Below are 26,319 nucleotides of genomic sequence, written 5' to 3' on the forward strand. Positions count from 1 at the left end.
TTGAGGGAATTGGCTGCAAATGACACAAAACCCATTTTTTGGGCTACTTGACAGAAGCCCAGGCGCTGCAGCGCCATTGTTCTGGCACCGCAACGCCCATTTTAAAAGAAAAAACGAGTTGGGGACCTTTTGTTAACTTTGAAACTTTATGGACCAAGGCCGCAATTTTCCTAGGGTTTGATATAAAACCAGCAGATGGGGAAGATTTCTGGGGTCCGGAGGCAGCTCATTCTGGGACGATTCTGCTTCTTCTTTCTTTCATTTTCTTTTCTTTTCTTTTGTTTTACTTGGTATTTTGGAGATTCAATATAGAGCAATAAGGATATTACATCAAGGATTTGGCAAAGCTCTTGAAGAATCAAGTTCATGCTTTAAAAAAGGGTTTTATCTACAAACTTGTATTTTCTCAATTATTTTGTCATATTTGTAATGTATTGCTGTAAATATTCTCCTTTCCATCATATGTATAAAATGGGCTAAGTATTTCGTTGGGATTTATGGTAGTAGTTTGACCTAGGTTTAATCGATTTTCAATATTTGCTATTTAATATTAAATTGCCTATTTTCATGTGTTTCTACTATTGTATTTATTGTATTTTAATTTATGTGGCCAATGAATGAATATGTTTCGTGAAATGTACATAGTTCGAGAGAATATTGTGCATTTTAGATCAAATGGTAGAAACCCTAAGTTTGTGTAGAGGATAGATATATACCTCTAGCCCTAGGTGTCCCAATGAGCTATTTTCGTAACAATTTAATGCGGTTGTTTGGTTGTAATCGACATAGAGATATAGTAGATTAAACCAATCAATTATGGTTAATTTCACTTGAGAGGGGTAATTAGCTAAAATTGGAAAATCAGGTCTAACATCGTAAATGAGTAATTCGTTAATTGGCATGTGGAAAAATTAATTAGGTGACGGTTAAGCGATATCATGAATCCCAACCACGTTTTTTCCAAAATTCCCAAGATTTTCATATTTTCTTAGTTTGTATGTTTTTTCCTTAGTTTCTAAAATCAACTCTTTATTGCGTGTTTGTTTATTTTCATTGTTAGAATTAAATTGATTAAAGTTGTGTAATTTAAAGTAAACATTCCTCGAGGGATGTACAATCCGGATTTAAAAGGTCTACTTTATTACTTGAATACGACCCGTGCACTTGCGGTAGTATTTTAGTGAACAGTCCGCCTTAGCTGAACTCAAATCCTAAATTTGCCCCTGGTTACTAGTCACCCAAGGCTAACCTGGGTATAACAAGGGGAGACGTCTTTCCATCCATTTTTCCATTCCAATCCTTTAAGAAATAAGTGTCATTTATTTAAATAGATGGTTTCCATCCATTTTCTCATTAATCAACCCATTTAACTATCACATTCGAAAATTAAAACTAGAAAAATAGTTATTTCATTATTCTTAATTAAATGATATCAAACTTTAAAAGTTTGCTGCTATTTACCAAAAAATAAATTTGACTTTTACGACTTAATTTTTTAGACATGTTTAATTTTGATCTACCTCTTTCTTTTCTACATCTCTCTAATCAACATAAATAAATAAATAAATAAAAATGAACTATGCAATCATTGTTTAATTTCTGTGAAACGGTATATTTTCTTTAATTCGCAGTAATAGTATTCATCTCTAATATGGAGAATATATAACAACGTAATTATAGGAAAAAAAGAAACTCTCTAAACTGAAGGATCCTCGTAGATTACAATATTTCCTAAATTAAAGGATCCTAATAGATTATAATAAAATTACGTTTTCTGAATCAAACAATTCTAGTAAATTACAATAAATTACGATATCTTCCAAATCAATCTTATGATAATTTACTTATAAATATTACAGCTCATGCTAACAGTACTTCACTTAATTGATAGTTATTGTGTTTAATCACAATCTGTTCACACAAAACATAAAAATTATGACTAATACTATTTGACACTATTGACGTTAAAATATTGGTGTATGTGGCATTAACTATGAGGTATAATTAAATGAATCATTGAATTTTATTTTTTACTGAGCCTATCACTTAGCGCCACCTAAACGAGTGTTAGATAAAATTTTATTCAACAATCAGTCGTAAGTTTCACAGTTTGTTCACATTTATGTGGTCAACTTCTATATTTTACAATCTCACACACCAATCTGCGTGCAATAACTTGCCTATAATTCATCTTCTATCACATGGATTAGTGAAGTCTTCCCCAGCTATAAATATCCTTGTCATCACTCTCTTTCACTTTGCCATTCATACATCATAAAAGAAAAACAAAAAAACTTTGTTAGAAATCTCAGAAAAGAGAAAAAGCCCAGTGTTCATTTGGTCTAATCATGGAGAAAAATGAGGTTGCTGTCACTAAAAAAGAGCCTAATTACAGAGGAATCAGAGCCATGCCTTTTGTTATAGGTAAATTTCCACAAAAGTTATGAATTTTAGCGTCATGTTTTGTTGTTGCGTACAAAATCTGAATCATATAATCTTTTCTTGGAGTAATGTGTTGTTCCCGGGTTATAGAAAATTTTCTCGTGCTTTCTCGATGAAGATTGCATCTAGTTAATGTTGGTCAAATTTCTGAAAATTTTGACACTTTTTGGAAAATTTTGCTGGGAATGAGACATTTGAGAAGCTGGGAACAATTGGAACTTCATCTAACATGTTGGTGTACCTCAGTACAGTGTTCAACATGAGCTCCATTTCTGCCACTAATTTCATCAATATCTTGAATGGAACTTGCAATTTTGGAACAATGTTTGGAGCCTTTCTCTCTGATACTTATCTAGGCCGATATAAGACCCTCGGAATTGCATCAATTTCCTCTAACCTTGTATGATTTCTGCTCATAACCTTTCATTCCTTCAAGTAGATTTAGAATCAATGTAAAATTGTTTGAACTGAAGTAATTTTCGAGTCAAATTTGGCAGGGGATGCTTGTGCTAACACTAACAGCAGCATTTCCGTCCCTACATCCTCCTAAATGTGGAGCAGAAGAGAGTAACAGATGTGTCAGTGCAACACCATGGCAACTCGCATTCTTGTTTAGTGCATTCGGGCTGCTGGTAGTCGGAGCTAGTGGCATAAGACCGTGTAACTTGGCATTCGGAGCCGATCAATTCAATCCCAATACAGATTCAGGGAGAAAGGGAATCAACAGCTTCTTCAATTGGTACTACTTCACCTATACTTTTGCCATGATGATATCTTTGACACTCATCGTCTACGTGCAAACCACTGTGAGTTGGGCTATCGGATTAGGCATTCCTGCGTTTCTCATGTTCCTGTCCGTCGCCTTCTTCTTCATTGGGAGCAGAATTTATGTCAAAGTATTGCCTGAAGGCAGTCCCTTGACAAGCATGGCACAGACATTAGTTGTTGCATTTAAGAAGAGAAAGTTGAAATTGCCAGAGCAAGATTGGAGTAATCTGCTTAATTACTTTCCACCGGATTCAATCAATTCAAAGCTTGCTTATTCTGACCAACTAAGGTAATAATATTTAGTCAATGAACATTTATGGCCTATCCGACAAGGTCAACTATATATTGGACAGTCTCTCCAGTCCAGTCGAATGCTAAGTAACAAACATTAATAAATTGTCCTATAATTCAGGTTTCTCAATAAAGCAGCAATAATCACACCCGATGACAAGATCAATACCGATGGATCGGCAGCCAATCCATGGTGTCTTTGCAGCATCCAGCAAGTGGAAGCAATGAAATGTGTGATTAGAGTAATTCCCATATGGGTTTCAGGCATAATATACTACGTTATCATAGCACAAATGCAGACTTATGTAATATTCCAAGCCATCCAAAGCAACAGATACCTAGGAAGTGGCAAATTCCGAATCCCGGCAGCATCTTACACTGTTTTCAATATGTTGAGCTTCTCGATATGGATTCCCATTTACGACAGACTCATCCTTCCTTTACTCCGACGAATCACAAGAAATGAAGAAGGGATTAGTCTCCTCCAGCGGATCGGGATAGGAATGGTACTTGCTATAGTCACAATGCTCGTATCAGCATTAGTCGAAAACCACAGGAGGACGTTGGCCTTAACTCGTCCCACATTAGGCCTCGAGCCTCGAAAGGGCGCCATTTCATCCATGTCGGGTTACTGGCTGATACCTCAGTTGGCAATAGCAGGAATTTCCGAGTCATTCACTGTCATTGGTTTAATTGAATTCTACTACAAACAGTTCCCTGAAAACATGCGCAGTTTCGCAGGATCTTTCGTGTTTTGTGCATCCGCAATGTCGAGTTATTTGAGCAGTTTCTTGATATCAGTCGTTCATCGGACGACAAGAGTGGGAGAATCAGAAAATTGGTTGTCTGATGATCTTAACAAGGGGAGATTGGATTACTTTTATTACCAGGTTGCTGGTTTAGAAGTGCTGAATTTGGTATACTTTTTGATTTGCTCAAAGTATTACAAGTACAAAACAAGAGAAAGCAACATTAAAGATGTTGCTATGGAGGAATTATAACGTAAAAAACCTATAATTTTTAGTTTCACAATCAGAATTTTTGAGGGATTCATCAAACTATAGAAATACAGGCAGCACGTGCATTTCGACCCGATTGAAGAACAAAAATAAATTAAAAAGTTTTGTATTTTTTGTTTTTTTGTATTTTTTTGTTTTTTTTTTTTTTTGGGAGTGGAGGGGATGGAGGCACCATTCTTCGATTCGTTGATCTTGGTGGTGGAAGCAACAATCATTAATCAATTGGAATAATGTGATTTGATAAACAAATTGTTATCAACTTTATTATGCAATAAAGTACCATCGAGTATAACATACCGAACATATCTATAATTGTATTTTATATTCAATATTTTTATTTAGGGATATCATTATATATACAAATTGAAATTAGAAAAAAATATATATTAGAGCATCTCTAATGCAGTAGTAGATAACTTAAAAAAATTGTGTCACATAAATAAAAATAAATGATAACTATAAAAATTCATTCCAAATGCAACTTGACTTGGACTCCATCAAATTGACATTGCTGACAATTTCGTCTAGATTTAAAAGCTCTTTATGTAGAATGGCTCACGAAAAATAGTATTTTATTTCTCGATTCAAAAGCTCTGTTATGTAAAGTTGCGTCTTTGCAAATATGTACAAACTGGTTTGTGAATAACTCTTTTATACATCTAGAAAATTATTATTTTTCTATTCAAATAATCAAGTAAACATGGATGAATTTAGCTTATATTAGCCTCATCTCAATCGTTCATGTGATTCATACGTGAGATGAAAATAAACAAAGTTTTAAGATAATTAATTTTGCAATAGCAGTGAAAGTGCTACATGTAAATAAATTGTCTACATAATGGTGTCCATAATTACACGTGACACTGAATTCAACATTTAATTCAAATATAACACTTACACATCAACAATTGGATGATTACCACATCACATTATGGACACCATGATGTGCAATAATTATGTACAGTAGAATTTTTATATTTTTATAATCACAAACATTATTTTTAACCTTTTGTTTTAGTTCTGAATCCCATCATCTCGTCTAGTCCACGCAACAACTTCAGCATCATATGATGGAAAAAATAAAAATAAAAATCGACCATCTCAATTATTTTGTTGTTGAGGTCATTAAATCAAATATTAAATAAATAATTTTTTTAACAGCTGGCAGGTTGAATATATATATATATATAATTTAAAAATTGTGCCAAGCAAAAGAGAGTATAAAAAAAATGGAGAAATCTCCAATGCAATAAGTGTACAATAAGCATGTATTGAAGATTAGAGATAATTAAATAAATATGATGTGGTTGGATATGATATTAGAACACATAAAGATTGTGAATTTAAGTCTTTTGTCACTAATTTATAAAAGTGTGCAGTATCAAATTCTAAAAATATAATATAATAACACGAGGAAATATGTTTAAAATTAAATTTAAAAAAGGTAAATAATACTAATAACATTTTGAAGTTTAAATACCCTTAATAAGCATACTTTAGAATTCTAGAGACGAACCACGTTTTGGGCTTTTTCCTGTTACTCTCTTATAATGCTCTTGTTTGAGCCCCATTTTTTGGGGAAGAATGAATTTTTAAATAGTGTATTGATGGAAAATGTGTGGTTAAAAAGTAATGAAAAATTTTGGATTTACGTGTAATATTATTTTATTAAAAAATGTGTGGTTAAAATGATGTTAAAACACTGTTGAAAAATGAATTTTTTCAAAACAATGAGGCTCAAACAAGGGCAATATGGTTTCTCAAACTCATAATTTTCTAACTTCTATCATTTTGCCTTTGAATTTTCATCTCTATCACTCAATTAGATCTCAAAACATGTTGGTATCTGGTACATGGATATGAACAGAAAAATGAAAGTAGTCCGAGTTGGTGCTGAATAATGCAGTCATCTTCTGTACCATTACCATTAGGTCCAGTTAGGTGCAAACTCACCAAACCTGTCCCAGAATAGATCTAGAAAGTCAAATTGTATGTTTGTTTATAAACTCGATCAGTCAACGTTTCCGAACTGGATGGACTGGGATGGCTACACGCTTGACCCGTCCCCTCATTTGTGGCGATATGAAAGTGTACTCAACATGTGAAAAGTACAATATTGAATGAATGAGGTATGGGCTCGCTCACTTTCTGAAAACCCCCGCCCGGCCAAATGAACACCAACTACCCAATAAACATGCTCCAAAAAAATATAATAGATCGAATATGTAGTTTTGTTCTGAATCGACCACTTTCGACATGTTGAGATATGTCACAGAGACACAATGGCCACTCTTCTACAAAAATAGCCCAATCAACCCCACTAGTGTAGAGTGTAAAGTAGAAGAAAACATGAGTGCATGAGTTAAGACTTCTCTTGTCCCTCTGTGAGTATAATTATGAACAACTTTTAAGTCTACCTTTTAGGTTATCACATTTCTTGATCATGTTATTCATGTGCATAAAGCATACTTATTATCCACTTTCATAGAAGAGGATATCAAGACCATGTCATACTAGATCATGAAGCATGTTTCCATCTGGTCTGCCATGCCATATGTGATGCTTCCATCGAACGGCGTCATCGCATTTGTATAGACAATGTATGGATCAAACTCGAGATCTTTACTGTCGTGATGACTTATCATGTAATTGAGTCTGTTTACTTTTATTACTTGAACTATTTGCAAGCAAGATTTTTTATTGGACTATTCAATTTTTTATTCAGTGGCTTCAACTTTAATGGCTACCAATTATAAATCCACACCACGTACCCCTTGGTGCTCAATTATAAGTTAGGGTCAAATCATTAGGTCTGCCTAAAATTGGGTTTAGCCAATCTTAGATTGATTCTAGCGTAATGGATTGACGAATAATTTATTACTAAACGGATGGTTATACAGAATCTGAATAAAAAAAAAAAAAAAATTGGTTGTAAAAAGCTTTTTTACAAAAGACTAAAAGGATGGTTACTCATAACTTGAATAAAAAATAGGGAAAATTGCAGTAGAGACCCCAAGCCTGTAAAACATTAACAGACTTTCCCCAAATCTTTAATTTGTTGCAACCGTCACCCCCCAAACCTTTTGAAATATTGCGGCAGAGGGCCTTTTGGACGGTTTCATCCAAATGTCTGTTAGTTACCTAAGAAATTTGACTTTGACCATATTTTTAATATTTTTGAAAGGGTAAAAATAGTAACTTTTCATTTATTATATTAAAATAAGTTAAAAATTAAATTAGAAAAAATAAGGAAAAAAAAAACACAATCGTCTTTGTCCTCTCACCCTACCCCCACCTCCACCTCCACCTCAAACCCAAAATCAGTTACCGACCCCTGCCACCGCTACCTCCACAATTTCAATTAATACAGTCATGATATTAATGCAACTTAGAATTTAGACGGCACTTTTCCACTTCAATAGTAACACAAGACTGAGAACATGTCATTAAAAATCAAAGAATTCTAATTGTGGAGTGAATATGCCGGGACAGTGTCCAAGCGCAGTTGGCTGAAAATCATTCGCATACTCTGCCTTAGAATGAGTTCATTTCATGTCCCTTGGAACATTTCTTGAACCCTTTGTGCTTCAAATGTTCCCCTCAACATACTAACAGTATCTTGACACAAGATTAATAACACAAGAAAAAATGCACAAATTCCCATAAATTTGGTTGTCATATCGTGAAAGAACCGATCAAAAAGTTTTAGAGAGAAAAAGAAGAATGTTTGAGGTTATAAGAGACAAATGTATAAAACCCTTCTGAAAACTTTAGTGTGTATATATATTAGTGACTATATTAATTGAAATTGTTGTTCTCCAGAGCGGGCATTTACTCACTCAAAAATTGGGTTACATTTTGATTTAGGTTTTTATGGTGGATATGGAAGTGGAGGTGGAGGTAGAAGTGGTTGGTAAATGATTTGGGTTTGAGGTGGGGGTGGGTTGAGAGAAAGAAGACGATTGATTTTTTTTTTCCTTATTTTTTTCTAATTTAATTTCTAACTTATTTTAATGTAATAAATTGAAAGTTACTATTTTACCTTTTCAATAATATTAAAAATATGGTTAAAGTCAAATTTAGTCAACTAACAGACATTTGGATGAAAATAGTCCAAAAGAGTCTCGGCAGCAACGTGTCGAAAAGTTTGGAGGTGATGGTTACAATAAATTAAAGATTTGGAGAAAGCCTATTAATGTTTTAAAGGTTTGGAGCATCTATTGTAATTTTCTCTGAAATAAATAATATATATATATATATATATTCAAGGAAAACAAGGTGTTGAGGAAAATGTTGGAGGAAAAATGTATGTATGGGCTGTTTTGATATAATTTTGAGTGGACTCGTTTCTTCATTTTTAAAAATCAAAATTGATTTGTAATATCTTCAGTAAGAACGTCAATATCATATATTTACTTATCAAGAATATTAATCGGCCTGTTAATTCTCCATTAGAGTCTATTTATACATTCTGTTTTCCTCCACTCCATACGCATGAAATTCCATTCTTCTCTGTCTACGAAAAAAATTTCAATTTTTGTCGAAGTCTTGGCAATCTTGTTCTAACCTAAATTTAATTCATCAAAGTAGAAACTGAAGTACTCAAACTCTATTGATTTTTTCTATATATCCTGGGAGATAGGCGCTTAACAAAATATCAAACACTGATGGTCAGGGGGGCGATCAAAGAAATTGTGTTTACACAGACCTCAATTTATAAATTTGTTCTCTTTTTGTGAATACTATTTTCTATTTTTATTTTCTTTTCATGTTCTCTCTAAAATTAATAAAATATATTATTCTACATTTTGTCCAAAAAATGTGGGCTCCCAAAATTGAGAAGTTGCATTGTTATGTTAGCAAAATGCATTTACAAGCTTGACCAATTTTGTGTTAAAATGCTGCCACATGGAAGAATGAGGACCGTTGGATCAATCTCTGGATGCATCCATTTGACTTCACTTGATCTGTTCATCAGGGAAATTGGATGGTCATCCTCTCATTCTCACTCTCGAAGTAACTCTCTCAAACCCTAGAATATCTTTCCTCTTTCTAGCTTTGTTGGGCTTCTTGAACTTGGTGTTCTATGATCTATGTGTTAGTTAGAAATCATTGTACAGAGGACGAGTGTTCTCTGTCTCCTGGTGAACGCTTGAAAAGGGCTTATTTGGGATTTCTGTTTTACAATTCTTTGAGGCTTAATTGGTGTACCATTTACTTGGTGAATAAAAGTTTGTACTTTTCTTGTCGACTCGACAATTATAGTTCTTAGAGCACTACCTAATTTTTGGATTCTAATAGGGAATTAGATGTAGGAAGTTGTCACAAACCTTTATCACTTCGCTCAAAAAATCTAGAGTGTAGCTATTTACATTCACAGTTTTTAAATATTCATCTCTCTCTATACATACCTATTAAATTATTAAAATTTTTAAAAATTATTATTTTCATTCACGTCAAATTTCAATGTTATCCTTATTTTTTCATTATTTAAACATGATAAATCTACACAAATTTTGTATATTCATCCCACTCTAAATACATCACTAATACAATTTTAAAAATTTTAAAAAACACTATATTTGTCCAATCACCATCAACATTTAATCTGGTTCTTACTTTTGCTTTTCTGTATTGTGTTGTCGGTGCTTTAATATTTAGTTGTAAATGTTAACGAATCTTTTTTTTTTTTTTTAATTTATTGGATTCTCTCAAGAGCACACTACTCATGCAACCAAACAAATCCCTTCTCGAATCATATGTTAATTAATTTATTTATTTATTTTTGCTTATAAACTAATAATTTTGGCTATTTGTGTTTTGGTTGGTAATTTAAGTTTATTTCCTTGTTGTAATGTAAGAATATTTTGACATGTATTGAAACTTATTTTGAAATTACTCATATACTTTCATCTATCAAACCAATGCTTAAAACAAAGCATAAAAAGTAATATTTGATTTTCCACATCATGCAAAAATTATGACTAAAATAATGTGCTGATTTTTGATTTTTTAAAATTCAATTGAAGATGATATTTTATGATTATTATGGTTTTATAATTTTACTTGAAAATGATATTTTAAGTTAAGAACCGATACTTAAAATATCATTTTCGTATATATAAAATAGATAAAAGTTAAAATGAAGAAATTATTTTATTAAAAATAAAGCTTGATATTACAAGGTTGAAATAAAAATCTGAAAACTTAAGAAAATTTAAGAATACAAGGATTTTTTCAAACTTTCTTGAAATTGATTTATCTCCAGCTAAATCACACTTTCCTATTTCATAGATATAATTTTTTTTTTTTTTTTAACCTTTAGAATAGTCCAGTTATGCAGTCTTTTTTATATTTGAGCAATTTAAATTTCATGACTATTGAAATCATTTGATGTAAATGCAGATGCTTGATCTAATTCCTCTTCACTTTGAAAAACATTTGATATATTTTCAGATCTATTTCTAGATCTCCTTAATCAATTTGAAATCGAAGACATAATTAAATAAAATGAAAATTAATGTAACTTACCACCGTAGACATAATGCTACAGGATAGCCTGACCCACACCAAGCCTACAACGAGATCACCAAAACATACCTACTCCGGCAAAACACGAGCTATCCAACGCTATTTAGCAGATATCCACTTCAAACCGGGTTTTCATCTGACACTGGATCTATAATGAAAAATTACTATAATCTCACCTCACTCAATTATAGCTCTGATACCAAAATAGGCCCAGGGGATATAAAGTAGAGGAAAACAGACAAATGTTGAAATAAAGAAAAAAAATTATTGAAAATAAAAATTTATATTACAAGATTGAAATAAAAATTTGCTTTGAAACAAGATTTTTCACATTTTCTATAAAGCTTTTTTGGATGCTTTACAGTTAGCTTACAAATAAATTTTTTATTGATTAAATCATCTTGAAATTTAGAAATGCACAGACAGTACAATGGATAAAATTTCTTTTTTAATAGTGGAATAATTCTTTTGATGGCTGGTCCACACTCCACTATAATACCTAACTATCTGTTCTTGATTTGACTGTTTTGAAATCTCCTTTAACACTCCACCATACATTATGTTAGACGTATCAGTCTCAACAATAAATAGAGGCGATGGGGTCAAGATTTGAAAGACGTGGAATATTTTTGATTGCTTTTTTGGCATTTTGAACGGCAACTGTGTGCTCGTGACTCTATGTATCAGGTTCTTTTGTGACCTTTTGAAAAGTGGGGAACATATTTGACATATATTTTTTACAAAACCAGCAACATAATTGACACAGCCTAAAAAAGTTACAAACTTGTTTTATCTAGAATTTCATCTGGAAATTTATTAGTAAATTCTAGATTTCTTTGAATTGGAGTAATGGTTCCTAGAAGAATGTTATGTCCTAAAAATCTAATTTTTGTTTGACATAAAATAAATTTCCCAGCAAATGCTGCTAAACCATTCTTCTTGACAACATGAATGAATGTATTTAAATGTTTGAAATGTTATTCTATACTTTCAGAAAATATGAGAATTTCATCAATGTAAACAATAATAAAGTTTGAAAAATGATCGAAAATATCATTCATAATTTTTTAAAATTTGGAGGGGGCTTTTTTTAGATCAAATGGCATAACATTCCATTCATATTGGCCAAAAGGGACATTGAAGGCAATTTTGTATCTGTCTTCTTATTTAATTTGAATTTGCCAAAATCATGACTTCATATCAAATTTTAAGAAGTTGACTACTTTGAGTAATCTATTTAAAAGATCTTTCTAATGAATATCTAATCCATTGAAGAGTTTTATTGAGATATTTATAATTGATAACCAAACAAGGAACACCTCGTTCAATTTCAACAGAATTATTGACAAAAAAAGAAGAGCAACTCCAAGGAGATTCGCTCGGACGAATATGACCTTTATTAAGTAAATCTTTTATTTCCTTGATACACTGATCAAGGAGTTCTTTATTGATTTGAATTGGACGAAACTTTGTAGGAATATTTGATTCATGAAAATCAGAATTGTAAGGAAGTCTGCAAGAACCTTTGATTTACCTTGTCTACATAATATTGTACTCAAAATTATGTCACAAAAATTTTTGAACCAACATTACCAATTAAGATTCAAATTGCATTCATCAATTTATTTTCAAAAGAATCTATTGAATCGCACAGGAAGAAATTTAAATATCTTTATATTTGATTAGTTCAAATTGCTGTTAAGTCTTTGTTTCTACTTGGTTGAGACATTCCTATTCTCTTAAATCTTAAAGATAAGAAACTTCTCAAATTTGAAAATTCATTATTATCTGTTCTAGAGTCAAAAATGGTCATGTATTTTCTAATTGTTATAAAAAAATTTCTATTAATCTCAATGATAGAGTTATTCTTAATGCTCTAAATCTTCATATTCAAACAAAGAATCTTGATTTTGATGATCGTTCAAATGCTTTTGCTGTAATATATAGAATATATTACAAGTTTATGAATACTCAGCTCAGTATAGACGCTCTTTGTTCATCCTCAAAAGATGAAAATCTTTTGGTTGAAGTAAATCCTTTTCATTCAAATACTATGATTACCAAGAGAGTTTCTCAAAATCTTCAATCTAGAGGTCTTGAATGGAATTTTGAAAATATTCAAAGTCCAATTCCTACTCCAATTCAAACAAATCCTAATCAAATTATTACTTTTCCAGATGGAAATGTCAAAATGATTTTTAAAGTATCTTCTTCTAGGCTTCAAATATCTTATTCTTCTAGATTTGAAGAAAAATCTAGAACTTATTTTTAATTTGCTAGATTTTCAACATCCTCTCTTACAAGTATTGATTTCAATCCTAATATTCCAAAACCTCATTATGAAGATAAAGAACAAGGGTCAGAATAACCTGGCCCCCCAACTTTATCCGATATCTTATCTTCTCAAAATGAGAGACTTGATCGTGAATGTAATGTCATTTCTTCTAGAATTGATAGAAGAAATGAATTTAAAATTGACTAGTCTACTGATGTAAAATAAATAAATAAATAAATAAAAGATTCAAAAAAAAATTTCAAAAGAAGAAATAATCTTTCTGGGAAGAATTTTATTAATTCCCTAAAGATCTAAGGTTTTATGAGTGGGCATATTTCTAAATTTATAATAAAAAACTCACTTTAAAGAAAGAAAAAACTATTCAAAATACAAATATTTTAAAAAAGACTCGAAAAACTTCTTCTAGAGAAACTATTCAATTTTCTCATCCTCCTTCGCAAGAAGTAGTAGTACCACATGGAAATACTGAAATTCTTGCTTCTCCTCTCAAAAAGATATTTAGAGAACAACTTAACAAATCTCAATTTGTTGCTAACAATATTAAAAATATTCAAACCCAAAATAACTACACTAATGTAGTTATTCAATCTATGTGTTCTCAACTCAACAGATTTGAATTAAACTCTGAAACTGAGACATCATCTTCCTCCAAATCTATTAAGCCAATAGAGCCAGTTTTAATAATTAGGCTCCAAAAAATCCTCTTAAAGTTGAGGTCAATGTTCTAAAAGAACTAGCAACTCAGTTATCAAAATTATCATCCTCTTCTACTTCAAATAAAATTAATACAATTGATGATTTAGAATCTCAATTTATTAATGATGAAGTTCCTTGTATTAATAAACTTCAAAATAAAAATGTTCAATTTTCAAAAATTCCTCCTAATTATCCAAAAAATACTCCTCCAGGTTTACTTTTTGAGAAAGACTAAAAAAAAAACCAACAATTTTCTATGGCAGTGGTATTACTGTCTGGAATATTGATGATTTAACTGAATATCAAATCTTTCAAGTTCTTGAACAAATGGGTGCTTGTTATAATGCCTATGTTCAAGATGGCAGTTTTGTACTTAAAGCTACAAATAACATTATTCAAGGTTTTGCTGGTCAAATGAATAATTGTTGGTTTAATTACATAACTGAACAAGAGAAAATTCAAATTGGAAATTCAATAAAACTTGATTGTACAAATGATAGTTTTAGTGTTTTAAATTTTAGTATTATTAAACATTTTGTTAGTACTCCAACAGATGTTTTAGAAAAAAATTTCTAACATTTTAATGACTTTAAATTGTTCATGTTTACAAGATTTTTGTTGGTATAAAGATAAGTTTTTTTACACGCGTCTTTTTACGAAAAGATTGTAATCAAGTTTATTGGAAAGAAAAATTTATTTCTGGACTTCCAAAATTATTTTCTCAAAGAGTCAAAAATTCAATCAAAAAGATTATGAAAATAATATTCCTTATGATTCTCTTACTTATGGAGAATTAATCAGCTTCATTAATTGTGGAGGATTCGCTCTCTATAATGAGATAAAACTTAAAGCCAATTTGCAATCAGAAAAACTTGATATTCGCAAAGAACTTAGATTTTTCTGTGAACAATATGGACTTGAGAAAATTATTCCTCCTTCAAAAACAAAAAGAAAGAATTTTTCAGAAAGAAAGTTTTATTCAAAAGAAAAGACAAAAACCTTCTTATTCAAAAAATTATTCTTAAAAGAAAATTTTCAAAACAGAGTAATGTTACTTGTTGGAAATGCAGAAATCCAAGGCATTATTCTAATGAGTGTCCCCTCAAAAGCAAGATTAATAATCTTCAAATTGATGAAAATATTAAACTTGAACTTCTCAATCTTATTGATTCCAATTCTAGTTCCGAAGATGAAAATATTTCTAATTTAGAACATGTCTATCAACATCAAAAAAGATTCTGATGTTATCTAGTTCGAATTGCTCCTCCTCTTCAAATCAGAGCAAAGACCTTTGTAATTGTAAAACTATAAATATTCTTATTAAATAAGAACTTATTAAAGAGATTGTTGATCAATTTGAAGATGCACAGTTCAAAAATAAGTTTAATTCTCTTTTGCCTTCAAGTTCAAAACCTACGTTTGAACCTTTCAATATGCAAAATATTTTAAATCGTTTTGAAACTTCAAAATCATCTAGTTCTGATTTAAAATCAGAAATCAATTCCATGAAGTCTTAAATTTCAATTCTTGAACGTTAGGTGAAAGATGTTCGAATGGAAGTTGCTCTTCTCAAAACTCAAGATTTAAAGCAAAAGTTAAAAGTTTCTTCTTCATCATCTTCTAGTTCATCTGATGAAGAATTTATTCCTTCCAAGCTTCAATCTAAAGAAGATATGGTTAATGTTATTAACCGAATTCAACTTAAAAAATGGTAGTACAATATGATTATTGTGATCAACAAAAAATTCAAATTTACTTCTAGAGTCCTTATTGATTCTGGAATTGATCAAAATTGTATTAGGGAAGGACTTATTACTACAAAATATTTTGAAAGAACTACTGAGCGTCTTTATAGTGCCAATAGTAAAAAACTCAATATTCAATATAAACTTTCAAAAGCTCTTATTTGTAATTCAAATATTCGTTTTAAAAATATATTTTATCATGTAAAAGACTTGGACCAAGAAGTAATTTTTGGTACTCCTTTATTGTTCAAATTTATCATTTTCAAGTGTGTGTATATATATATATATATATATATATATATATATATATACACACACACACACCCAAAATCTATGTGTTCTTTATTTAATTTTTGCATGTTTTTTCTATAGTTTTGTATTACTGTGTTGGATTCCACACATAGTTTTATCTCTCATGCTTTATCAGAAACTCTAAATCTCAAAGATTGGCGACTATATCCTTTAAAGTCTAAAGAAACTTGGGAAAACACTCAGAGTGTTATTTACTGAGCAAAGAATCTTATTTTTCATGCAATAGCAAAATATATAAAGGTTTGTTATCATTTCATCAGATCAATTTTGGAGGATGAAATCTTAACATTTGAGAAGATTCAAGAGAGTTAGAATTCAATTGATATGTTGACAAAGCTTGTTCCAATCAGGAAACTGAGGTTGTATACAACTTTAGTTGATGTTTTTTAAGGATTGAGGAGTGTTGCTATTGCAGAGGAGTCACTAATGGTAAATTAGTCTTCAAGTGAGAGATTATTAAGTTGTATAGTCTAATTATTACTGCTCCATAGAGGGACTATGAAGATCACGATCAACCTCCTTGGTGAGGTCGTTGTAGGTATGGATGTCCGTCTCTGGGCCATCGGACCAAAATTTCATTAAAGATAGTTCAGGAATTTGTGTTATTGTAATTTTTTTTCTAATTTATTTTATAAATAGGGAGTCATCATTAGGTTTTTGAATTGTCATTATAAAAGAGAGGTTAGAGAAGATAGATATATGATTTTCTCTTGTAAACTTCTTTTTTATCATAGTAAACTACTGCAATAACGGAAGATGATGTAGTCTCACACAGTCAAATCTTTATAAATCTTGTATGTCTTTATTTCTTTCTAGGAATTGATTGCTCTCAATGGAGAATAAGATTTTTTAATTCTCAACAAAATTTTTATTTGTTGAGTTTTCTTTTCATCTTGATAGGATAATTGCTTATACTGAACACTCTTTCATGTTTCCCATGATATTCCGATCCTTAAATCATTTTTTGAATACTAATCTTTGTGCAAAGGCTTGAATAAGAACTTGAGAATATTTATATGAGATGAATCCAATATGGATGATCTTGGAGTTTCTTGAAGGAGACTATGGAAAAATGTGGTTTCTTGCAAATATGTGTTTTGTTATTAGATTATGTAACTTGCACAAAATTTGGGATTAATTTATTTTTTATTTAATCCTATCTATACGGAAAATTGATATGTAATACTCTCAAGCGAGATTTTTTTTTTTTTAATTGTTGAAGAATATTTACATGGTGTCATTTATTGATTAGACTAACAACAATTTGATGAGAGTTCTTTTTAGGTAGAATCTTGAACAGTGCATGATTAAAACTAATTTGATAACTTTGAAGTTTTGTAACTAAAGAAAGTATGTTTGTCTTGAGAAAATAAATATGTGTTTACTATGGCTACCACCAAATTTGACTATGGTAAAGTTGACATTAATATGTAAAGCAATAAGTAAAAGTTGTTATGCAGCAACAGAGATGTGTTAGAGCTTTAGACAGTTCTTGGAATGCTGATTTCAATGCATCTAAGAGAACTGAACTTGAGGAAATTGTTTGGAGTATTATGTTCTTACGTTATCTTAAAATGTAATAAGAACTATATATGATACTAAAACTAGTGCAGAATTATGAAAAAACTTCAGGCCTAGTATGTAACTAAAATCATGCACAACAATTGTTATCTCCGAAACAATTCTTTTCTTTAATGATTTTTAAAGTCAATGATAAAATTTTCAACTAAATTTCAACATGACTTCCCTTTTTTGGGATTTTGGATGTGTATAGAAGTCAAATTACATATGAGAAAGAAAAATTGAGATTACGATGCTCTCTCTATCAGAAATTGAATTTAGATTTATGATATTTTTAATTTTTGAAAGGTACACAAAATGTTCCAATCCGAGGTGGTTTGTTAGGAGGACGAGACTTTCATACTTTAATATTATTAAGAGTGAAAATTAAAAACATTTTTTTTTTCATTATGCAATGATCTACTTATAGGTGTTTTATGGGAGAACTTTAGACTTTTTAATTGTCATTCCTTTATCATTATGTTCGAAATCGTGATCTCATTTTCAAAGCTTATGGATGTTTATGGTTTTGTAATATGTGTCCAAAATTCAGTTGCTCGCACGCAAGGATTTAGTACACTGTCTCCAAAAGATTGATATTGTCAAAGTTTATACAAATTTTTTTTTTTTTTTTTATTCATGTTCGAGGCCATTCCATGGTTATTAGCTTTGTCACAGGTTTAGATCTCCAGTCATGTTTACATCCATGTTTTAGGTTCAATATGTTTTTTTCGTTTAGTGGAAGTTCGATAGGCAAGGCGTTCTTTGGGTGCGAAAAACCTGAGTGGTTGAGGCTTAAACATTTTCCTCACATAGGGTTGGGCAAAATTTTAGAACAGAACTGATCGAATCGGACCTGAACCGAACTAATCGAATTGGACGGTTCTTCTTAAGTTAAGTATCCAAATGAGTATTTGAATCGAGAACCAACGAGTTCAATTCGATTTTTGATTTTAAATCAAGAACCGAATAGTCAAATCTCCCTAATTTTTTAAATTTATTTATTTTAAATAAGTCAAATCATTTTATTTTTCTAATTATAAATTTGTTAATTAGTTAATTTAGCTCAAACCCAAAAATATGATTTTTAGTCCAAACCCAACTTAATCAAATTTATCTAAGTTTTACTCAAATATATTATTCTACCATAATATTGTTTCTATCATTTTGAAAAAATCGAATTGAAGCTTGACAGCATCTCTCTTAATTATTGTAAGCTCGCTATCTTTCTTCATGATTTTAATAATCAAATCTATGAAGAACTCGACAAAGATAGATGTAAAAGACACATAAGATTTGACTATATTATTTGTTAAGAGTTAAGATTAAACTTATCATTAGTTGAATTGATGTAACTTTGTAAATATTAAAAAATTAATTATTGTACAGAACCCGGGAACCAAATCCAAATCATTCCATAATTAAATTTGGACTCAACAATTTCAATTACTAAATACCCAAAAATTTCGAATCCAAGTTAGAACTGAATCAAACCAGATTACGCCCAGCTCTAGCCTCATATGCCTTAGTGAACAAGGCATAAATATTTGTCCTATAATACGTGGGCATGCAATGGGATCCTTTTCGAGTCTGACGTGGCATTCCGGTTGCCTTGATTATTTTAGTGTATTCTTTCGGTATGAATTCCATTGCGATCAACTAAACAAATTTTTGGATGAAATCGTTAGAGTTCCTGCCAGCGAATATTTATTAAAGGTTTAGGACTTCAAATTTTATTTGTAAAAGGTTTGAACTTTCGACGCAAATTTTTCTTAATTTAATTAATTAAAAGTTAAAAAGAGCATTTTTCCCCTATTAAATTCTCAATTATGATCAAATGCTATTTTAGTCAAATAACGAATTTTTGGACAGAAACTGTCCAGTGATCTTTCTATCACACATTTTTAAAAATCTCGTGACGTATATGCAATGAGATAAAGGCATGCTTGGTCTTGAGGTGAGGCAAATGAGGCCCAGCGCCTCAGGCCCAAGACTGTAAGGGGCCCAATTTTGCTCTAGATATTTTTTTTCCCCTTAAAACAAGCCCAGAATGGAAGGGGATGGCCCAGACCCAATTTCCAACAATAGCCCACAATCCATTTGCCCAACCCAACTTATATATCTAATTCAATCCATTTACCCAAAATTCCCAAATGTTAGATTCAATCCCAGTGCTTGCTCAGTGTTTGTAATCGTGGCCTCTTCTCTGTGACTCCAGTCAGTCGGCTCACACTCACTCCGCCAGTCTGCCTCCAACCCTCCGCCTGTACACCGCCGTCGCTCCACTACTCCAGCAACTTCTTGTCTTAGAGTCCCCAAAGGTTAATGAACTTATTTATTTCGTATTAATGTCCTATACTTAGTCAGGATCACATTTGCTCATTGACCTCTACAAGAAAAAGAGCTTCGCCATGTTTTGCGAGTTGCAACGGAAATTGAAATCTGTTGGCTGTTGCTAAATTGCTAATTAGTGAAAGACAATGGGGTCTTCAGTCTTCTCAAATATAACTATGGCACATTACTATAAGTTTTTGTCATTTTTAAATTTTATATTTTATGCTTGTCATTGTCACATACGTAAACACTATTCTCAGTTGTTTTATAGTGAAAAAGTTGCAGAATTATTAAGTAATTTCTTTCAATTACAATAGTTTAATTTCAATCCCATATTAGATAACTTGATTAACTTCATGAATTCCCTCAAAGTCTGTATTTTTATCTGAAACATACTTCAACTTTAATGATAACACCGAATAAATGCTTTCCTTAGACCCTCGTCTATGGACAATGAAGACTGAAGTTACATTCATGAGATGTATTGACGTTACATTTTTTACATATTTTTTTAACAAGAAATTAAAAGGGATAATGAATAAAAGAAAACAAAACAACTATTTTTCTTTAGGTATATGCTAGGTCACTATAAATATTCCAACTGAATTTGATATCTATTATGCTAAAAATAACCTTTAAAAGAAGGAGATAAAAAATGTAACCACTTTCCTCAAACTTATGCATAGCTAAAAATTGTACTTTCATCTCTTATTTTGGAGAGCACAATTTATTTTGTGTCACATCACAAATATAAAAGGATCTTAAGTAGTGTATAAATCTTTAGTCAGTTATGCTAATTTCTTAATTCGCACTTCTGTACTTGGCACAAGTTCTTTCACTCTATGATTAAAATCTTTGATTTTTATTTAAATTTTCATTTCAGACTTGTGAGTTGTGACGGCGGAATTGTCAATGGTGTAATTCCACAATTATCGTCGACATCCACTTCTTAGGTAAGCAATGGCTTGCCCTAACTTGTGACTGAAGATATTGAAAATGTTTGAAGCCTTATCGACTTATATAATTGTGGCCTGGTCGACTTATATGATTGGTTATTGTAGATGAACAATTAATAACTATATTGAAAACTGTAATTGTGAGATGATTAAAATATTTTGTAATCTTTTTTTAGGTTCATCATTGGACATTAGATATAGACTCATACGCTATGTCTCCTAAATACGAGTTTGGTGGTCAAAAAAGGAAAAGGAAACGAAATGATATTGCATTAATTCAAAGTCAAGCAGAGGATCTTAACAAGTACTTCAAAAGCAACAATAAAATTTCATTGTTTGAAATTTGAAACATTGTTGATTTTGTTATATTATAATATAAATCTTTTATATAATATATTTTGTGGCTATTTTAATATTAGTTTTAAATTAGCAATATGTTCCATAATATACCGTTGAATTTTGCATTTATGTTGATTTCGTTGAGGGGCTTAATTTATGGAATTCGCCTCAAGTCCCGACAATCACAGGACCGCCCCTGGATAAAGGTTTAGGACATATCTGTATTGTTTTGAAAGGGTTGGAACCTCTCCTGCAAATTTCCTTTCTATTAATTTTCCTTCGTTCTTTGAAAATTTACCCAAGTTCGTAAGCTGATCTATAGAAATTTCTTTACATCATTTAAAATCGACATTTTAATCCTCAAAAAAAAAAGTTTGATTTGTGTTCGTCAAAATCCAGCAAGCGTACGGGTTCTTTGTACAAGTAATAATCGTAATGAGAGAGTTATCGTCCCATAAGGAATAAGGATCAATTTTAGTATATTTGATATATTTAATTTGTATTTGTAACTAAAAGACGATCGAAGGAATAGCTAAATAATTTTTATAACTAAAACTTGTGAAAATAATTAAATTTGGTTTAAAAATTCAAATGTGTAAACGTATTGGATTTCCGACGCCATTGATCAATTCTTAGTTCTAATTCTCAACCAATAATAATTATCTCAATTTATGCAATTGCAACAATCGATAATTCCGTTTTTATTTATTTATTTATTATTATTTCCCAAGATATAATAAACATATAATTACCACGAGACGATCATATTCCTAGTCTGAATTCATATGGCAGACATGCATTGACATTTAGGATTATCATATAAGATCACACACGTCACAAATATTATTCCTAATATTTATTGTCCATGTGTCTCAATAATAGTGTTCTACCTATCGTGAGTTTCCCAACACTACGAAAAAACAACTTATTATCTTAATGGTGCGCAAACATTAAAACAATCTAATTATGCATATTATTGGAATCACAACACAATGATTAACATAAAAACATAGGTCTCGAATTAAAACTAAAAATTAAACAATTTTGCTATCATCCAATACGTGAAAAGGAATTAGCCAAACACGATGCGATAATTAAATAAATAAAAGTGGAAGGAGATCACCAATTGATGGAGCATTATTAATTTTTCCAAAGTGAATCTGTCGTGGCCGTGCTGTTTCTTCAAAATTCCCTTCAATTTGCATGTTTATTTCTCAACTTTATGCCCAATTCAGCCGTCACCTTTGTCCCCTAATTGGTGTGTAAATCAATCTCCAAGCAGCTGCCTTTTAATTGTGTGTATCTCTCAATAATTCCCTAAGCTGCCACCTTATTTTTCCAACAGTAGCCGCCCAATATTCTTTCCAGAAACTCCAATTCAGCTGCAATTTTTTTTCAGACTTGATTCACAATTTTCGGCCACTATTTGCATGTTTCCTCAAATCCTCACTTTCCTGTTTTTTGTTGGCTGGTATATAAATTTACTTAGCAAAAAGGCAGCCCTCTCTTCTCCAAATAAGCACAGAAATCATCCAATGTTTGTAGGTTTTCTCTCTACAATTTTTTTCCAGCCGCTCACATGCATGTATGTATATATATTACTGCAGAAACAACCCTCCTTAAGCTTGTTGTCAATGTTTTTCCTCCCCCAAGGTCGCCGCCAAATTGCATGATTTGTATCTCCAAAGTTGCAGCCACCAACCTAGTGTATGAATTGATAAATTCAGCCCAAGGTTTTAATTCACCAGCAGCCGCCCTTGTTCTTCACTTCTCTTTTCTAATGCATGGGGATAGTTTCTTCCAGCAGAAGGCAGCCCCGTTTTATATGGTTTTTGTCTCCCCCACTAGCCGTTATTATGCGTGTATAATCTATCCCAAGCACCAGGTAATTCACGTGATTGTATGAGTAATTTCAACCAGCCAACAGTCTTTTTTCTCTCTTTCCCCTCCCTTGCAATTGCCGCGTGTGTGTGTGTGTGTGTGTGTGTGTGTATATATATATATATATATAATTCATCAGCCAACCCTATTCTATTTTCAAAAGAACCCCACTTTTTCTCTTATTTTCAACTTGTCTGCCTTCTTGTATCAATTGGACTAGCCCAATTAATAAGATATTTCAATTCAAGGTATTAATTTTTCCTTTTAATGAAATCTAGTCCTCGATATGAATTTTATTTGTGCAACCAATCTCCTCCTCAATTTCAAACTTGTGGAATTTAATCCCAAATCATAAATTTTAATTGACTATGTCCTTCTTCCTTTCCACTTGCTTCAAACAGGTTCGTCACTAAAATCAAAATAAAATTAACCCAAGTTAAATAGAAATTAATAAATTGACGGCATATAAACTTAATAATGTGGCCTAAATAAATGCACAAATTGTACTTATCAAACACCCCCAAATTTAACTCTTGTTTGTCCTCGAACAAACACACAGACATGCAAAATTATTTGGTTAAACTGTTTAACTTTTTACCTCAGGATTTGAAATCAGGGCATTAAATCTACAAACTACTTCAAAGTCACAATATCAAACTAATATCCACTTTTCCAATGCAAAACCGACATGTGTGCGTGAAGAACTAAGTAGACATTAATGAATTCACAAGTTGTTCCAATTCCTGACCCTTTATGGTCAAATATATCTTTTCATCTCTCGTAAGATTCACACACCTCAAAACTTATTCTTTTTACACTATTTTTCCAGTGTGTGATCTAAGATTGAATTTTTATTACTATCCTCACCTCTCCAATTCAGCTGGAGGTCACTAGTTGCAAGCTAACACATCAATGAATAAGGATTCTCAAATTATTTGATTGCTTCGACTACCAAGATTCAATTAGGTTAATTATCATTTATCGAAAGTCAAATTCACTCGAATGAGTGTTGGGACTTACAAGGCATTTAGTGCTTTTTTTTTTTGCACTCCCCTTTAAGCTTTCTAGATAACCCATATAACAGGCTTTAGGCCGATGACTCCCAAGTCAGATGACTTTAGGGCACCAGGTTTTTAAATACCCTTATAGGCTTAATAACCCAAGTCAAAAAGGCATTGAAGAGAACTATTTTTAGGACAATTTCATCTCTGATTGCTTTTTGAGTAACCCCTGTAACGAGCTTTAAGCCGATGACTCCCAAATTAGATGACTTTAGGGCACCAAGTTTTAAGATACGCTTGCAAGCTTAATTGCTCGAGTCATAAAAGCCCCTTATAAAAATCTTAAATTTCAAAAAATATGCCTTGATTAGTACAATGTCCCTTATCACACACCTATTCAAGCAAATCGACCTCCAATTTAAGACTTTCACCCAATTTTATCTTATTAATCTCAGACTATCCACACAAAATTTTCACACAAGGAATCCACATTCACATTCCTATTTTCCTACAACAGTAAGATCTTTCCAAATTGTGCTAAATTTGGTATAAGGATAATTAATTAGTATAATTTTGGTAAAGCATCTATGTCCAACTAATTCAATCTATCAAGTGCATGAATCAACTCACTTCATCGTGATGTCAAACTCAATAATGTCTTAAAACATAAGTAAAAATGTAAGGGGATGGGGAAGAAAAGGACGAAGGTACTCCCCGAATTTTTCTATTGAACGTGGAAGGTACTGTAGGTAACGGCTAGATAATATTTCTCATCATGCTTTCCCCTTGGTCGATGTTGGGCTGAGTGTTCCACGACATCATGTTCCTGCATATGGCAAGCAAATCAAACACTAGAGATCAAATAACCTAAAACATGCGTTACTTAACCCAAACACTCAAAATAATCAACATTATATTTAAGGGCCTCAATGAAAACATGATCGGATGATGAAACTCTATAAATTAAAACGTGCATAAATCTAATGCAACTAATAATTAAAGCAAGTCTATATGCAATACGATGCAAAAAACAAAATAAATAAAAGGTTTAGAAATTGGGTTGCCTTCCAATAAGCGCTTAATTTATAGTTTTTAGCTAGACTTTGTTGTTCTAGCTACTCTTCATTATCAAGTGGTACGGTTGTTTTTTCATTGAAGTAGTCACCTCCCCAATAAGCTTTCAACCGTTGTCCATTTACTTTGAACCTCCTTTGTTGATCTTGAGACATCACTTTCACAGCACCATGTGGAAACACAGCTACTACTGTGAATGGACCCGACTACCTAGACTTTAACTTTCCCGGAAAAAGCTTGAGGCGTGAATTGAACATCAATACTTGCTGACCAACCTCAAACTCCTTCTCCCTTATATGCTTGTCGTGCCATCTCTTGGTCTTTTCCTTGTAAATCTTTGCATTCTCATAAGAATCCAAACGAAACTCATCTAGATCATGAAGTTGTAGAACCCTCTTTTCTCCTGCTGCTCTCATATTGAAATTAAGCAAATGTGTCGCCCAGTATGCTTTATTCTCTAACTCAACCAGCAGATGACAAGCCTTTTCAAATACCAGTCGATATGGAGACATGTCAATTGGAGTCTTAAATGTTGTTCTATATGCCCAAAGTGCATCGTCTAGTTTCTTAGCCCAATCTTTACGTGATGCACTGACCGTAGCTTCGAGAATCTTCTTTAACTCCCTGTTAGAGATTTCCACCTGCCCGCTAGTCTGAGGGTGGTATGGAGTCAAGACACGATGTTTCACTCCATATTTGGCCAACAACGAAGCAAATAAGCGGTTACAAAATGTTTTCCACCATCACTAATAATTGCCCTCGGGGTGCCATACCTCGTGAAAATATTTTTCTTCAAAAATTGAGTCACTACTCGACCGTCATTAGTTGGCAAAGCCACAGCTTCAACCCACTTGGACACGTAGTCCACTGCCACCAGTATATATTGTTGACAATAGGATGGAGGAAATTGTCCCATGAAGTCAATCCCAAACGTCGAATATTTCAACCTCCAAAATACTGTTCAAAGGCATCTCGTTCCTCCTTGAGATATTTCCAATCCTCTGGCACTTATCACAATGTTTCAACATATAATGGGCGTCCTTGAACAACGTAGGCCAATAAAATTCGATAGCA

General features: G+C 31.8%; 1 protein-coding gene across 2 annotated transcripts; it reads left to right on the forward strand.

Annotated features, from left to right (window-relative positions):
• Positions 1-2,197: 2,197 nt before the first annotated feature.
• On the forward strand, positions 2,198-4,619 carry LOC111401654 (protein NRT1/ PTR FAMILY 2.11-like). 2 transcript variants are annotated; one of them, XM_023029497.1, is made up of 4 exons: positions 2,198-2,422; positions 2,623-2,842; positions 2,940-3,499; positions 3,623-4,619. In XM_023029497.1, exons 1-4 carry the CDS (start codon positions 2,349-2,351, stop codon positions 4,500-4,502), a joined length of 1,734 nt encoding a protein of 577 aa, XP_022885265.1. In that variant the 5' UTR covers positions 2,198-2,348; the 3' UTR covers positions 4,503-4,619. The 2 variants fall into 2 exon arrangements, with proteins under 2 accessions (XP_022885265.1, XP_022885263.1); XM_023029495.1 differs by having other exon boundaries at positions 2,202-2,424; positions 2,689-2,842; positions 3,623-4,618.
• The last annotated feature ends 21,700 nt before the right edge of the window (positions 4,620-26,319 follow it).

The sequence above is a fragment of the Olea europaea genome, chromosome 10 (assembly GCF_002742605.1).
Source record: "Olea europaea var. sylvestris chromosome 10, O_europaea_v1, whole genome shotgun sequence".
Taxonomy (NCBI): domain Eukaryota; kingdom Viridiplantae; phylum Streptophyta; class Magnoliopsida; order Lamiales; family Oleaceae; genus Olea; species Olea europaea.

Coding starts and splice junctions, on each gene's coding strand:
- LOC111401654 (XM_023029497.1), top strand. CDS start 2,349: ATGGAGAAAAATGAGGTTGCTGTCACTAAAAAAGAGCCTAATTACAGA. Junction 2,423..2,622: donor AGAGCCATGCCTTTTGTTAT/AGGTAAATTTCC, acceptor GGAAAATTTTGC/TGGGAATGAGACATTTGAGA. Junction 2,843..2,939: donor CATCAATTTCCTCTAACCTT/GTATGATTTCTG, acceptor CAAATTTGGCAG/GGGATGCTTGTGCTAACACT.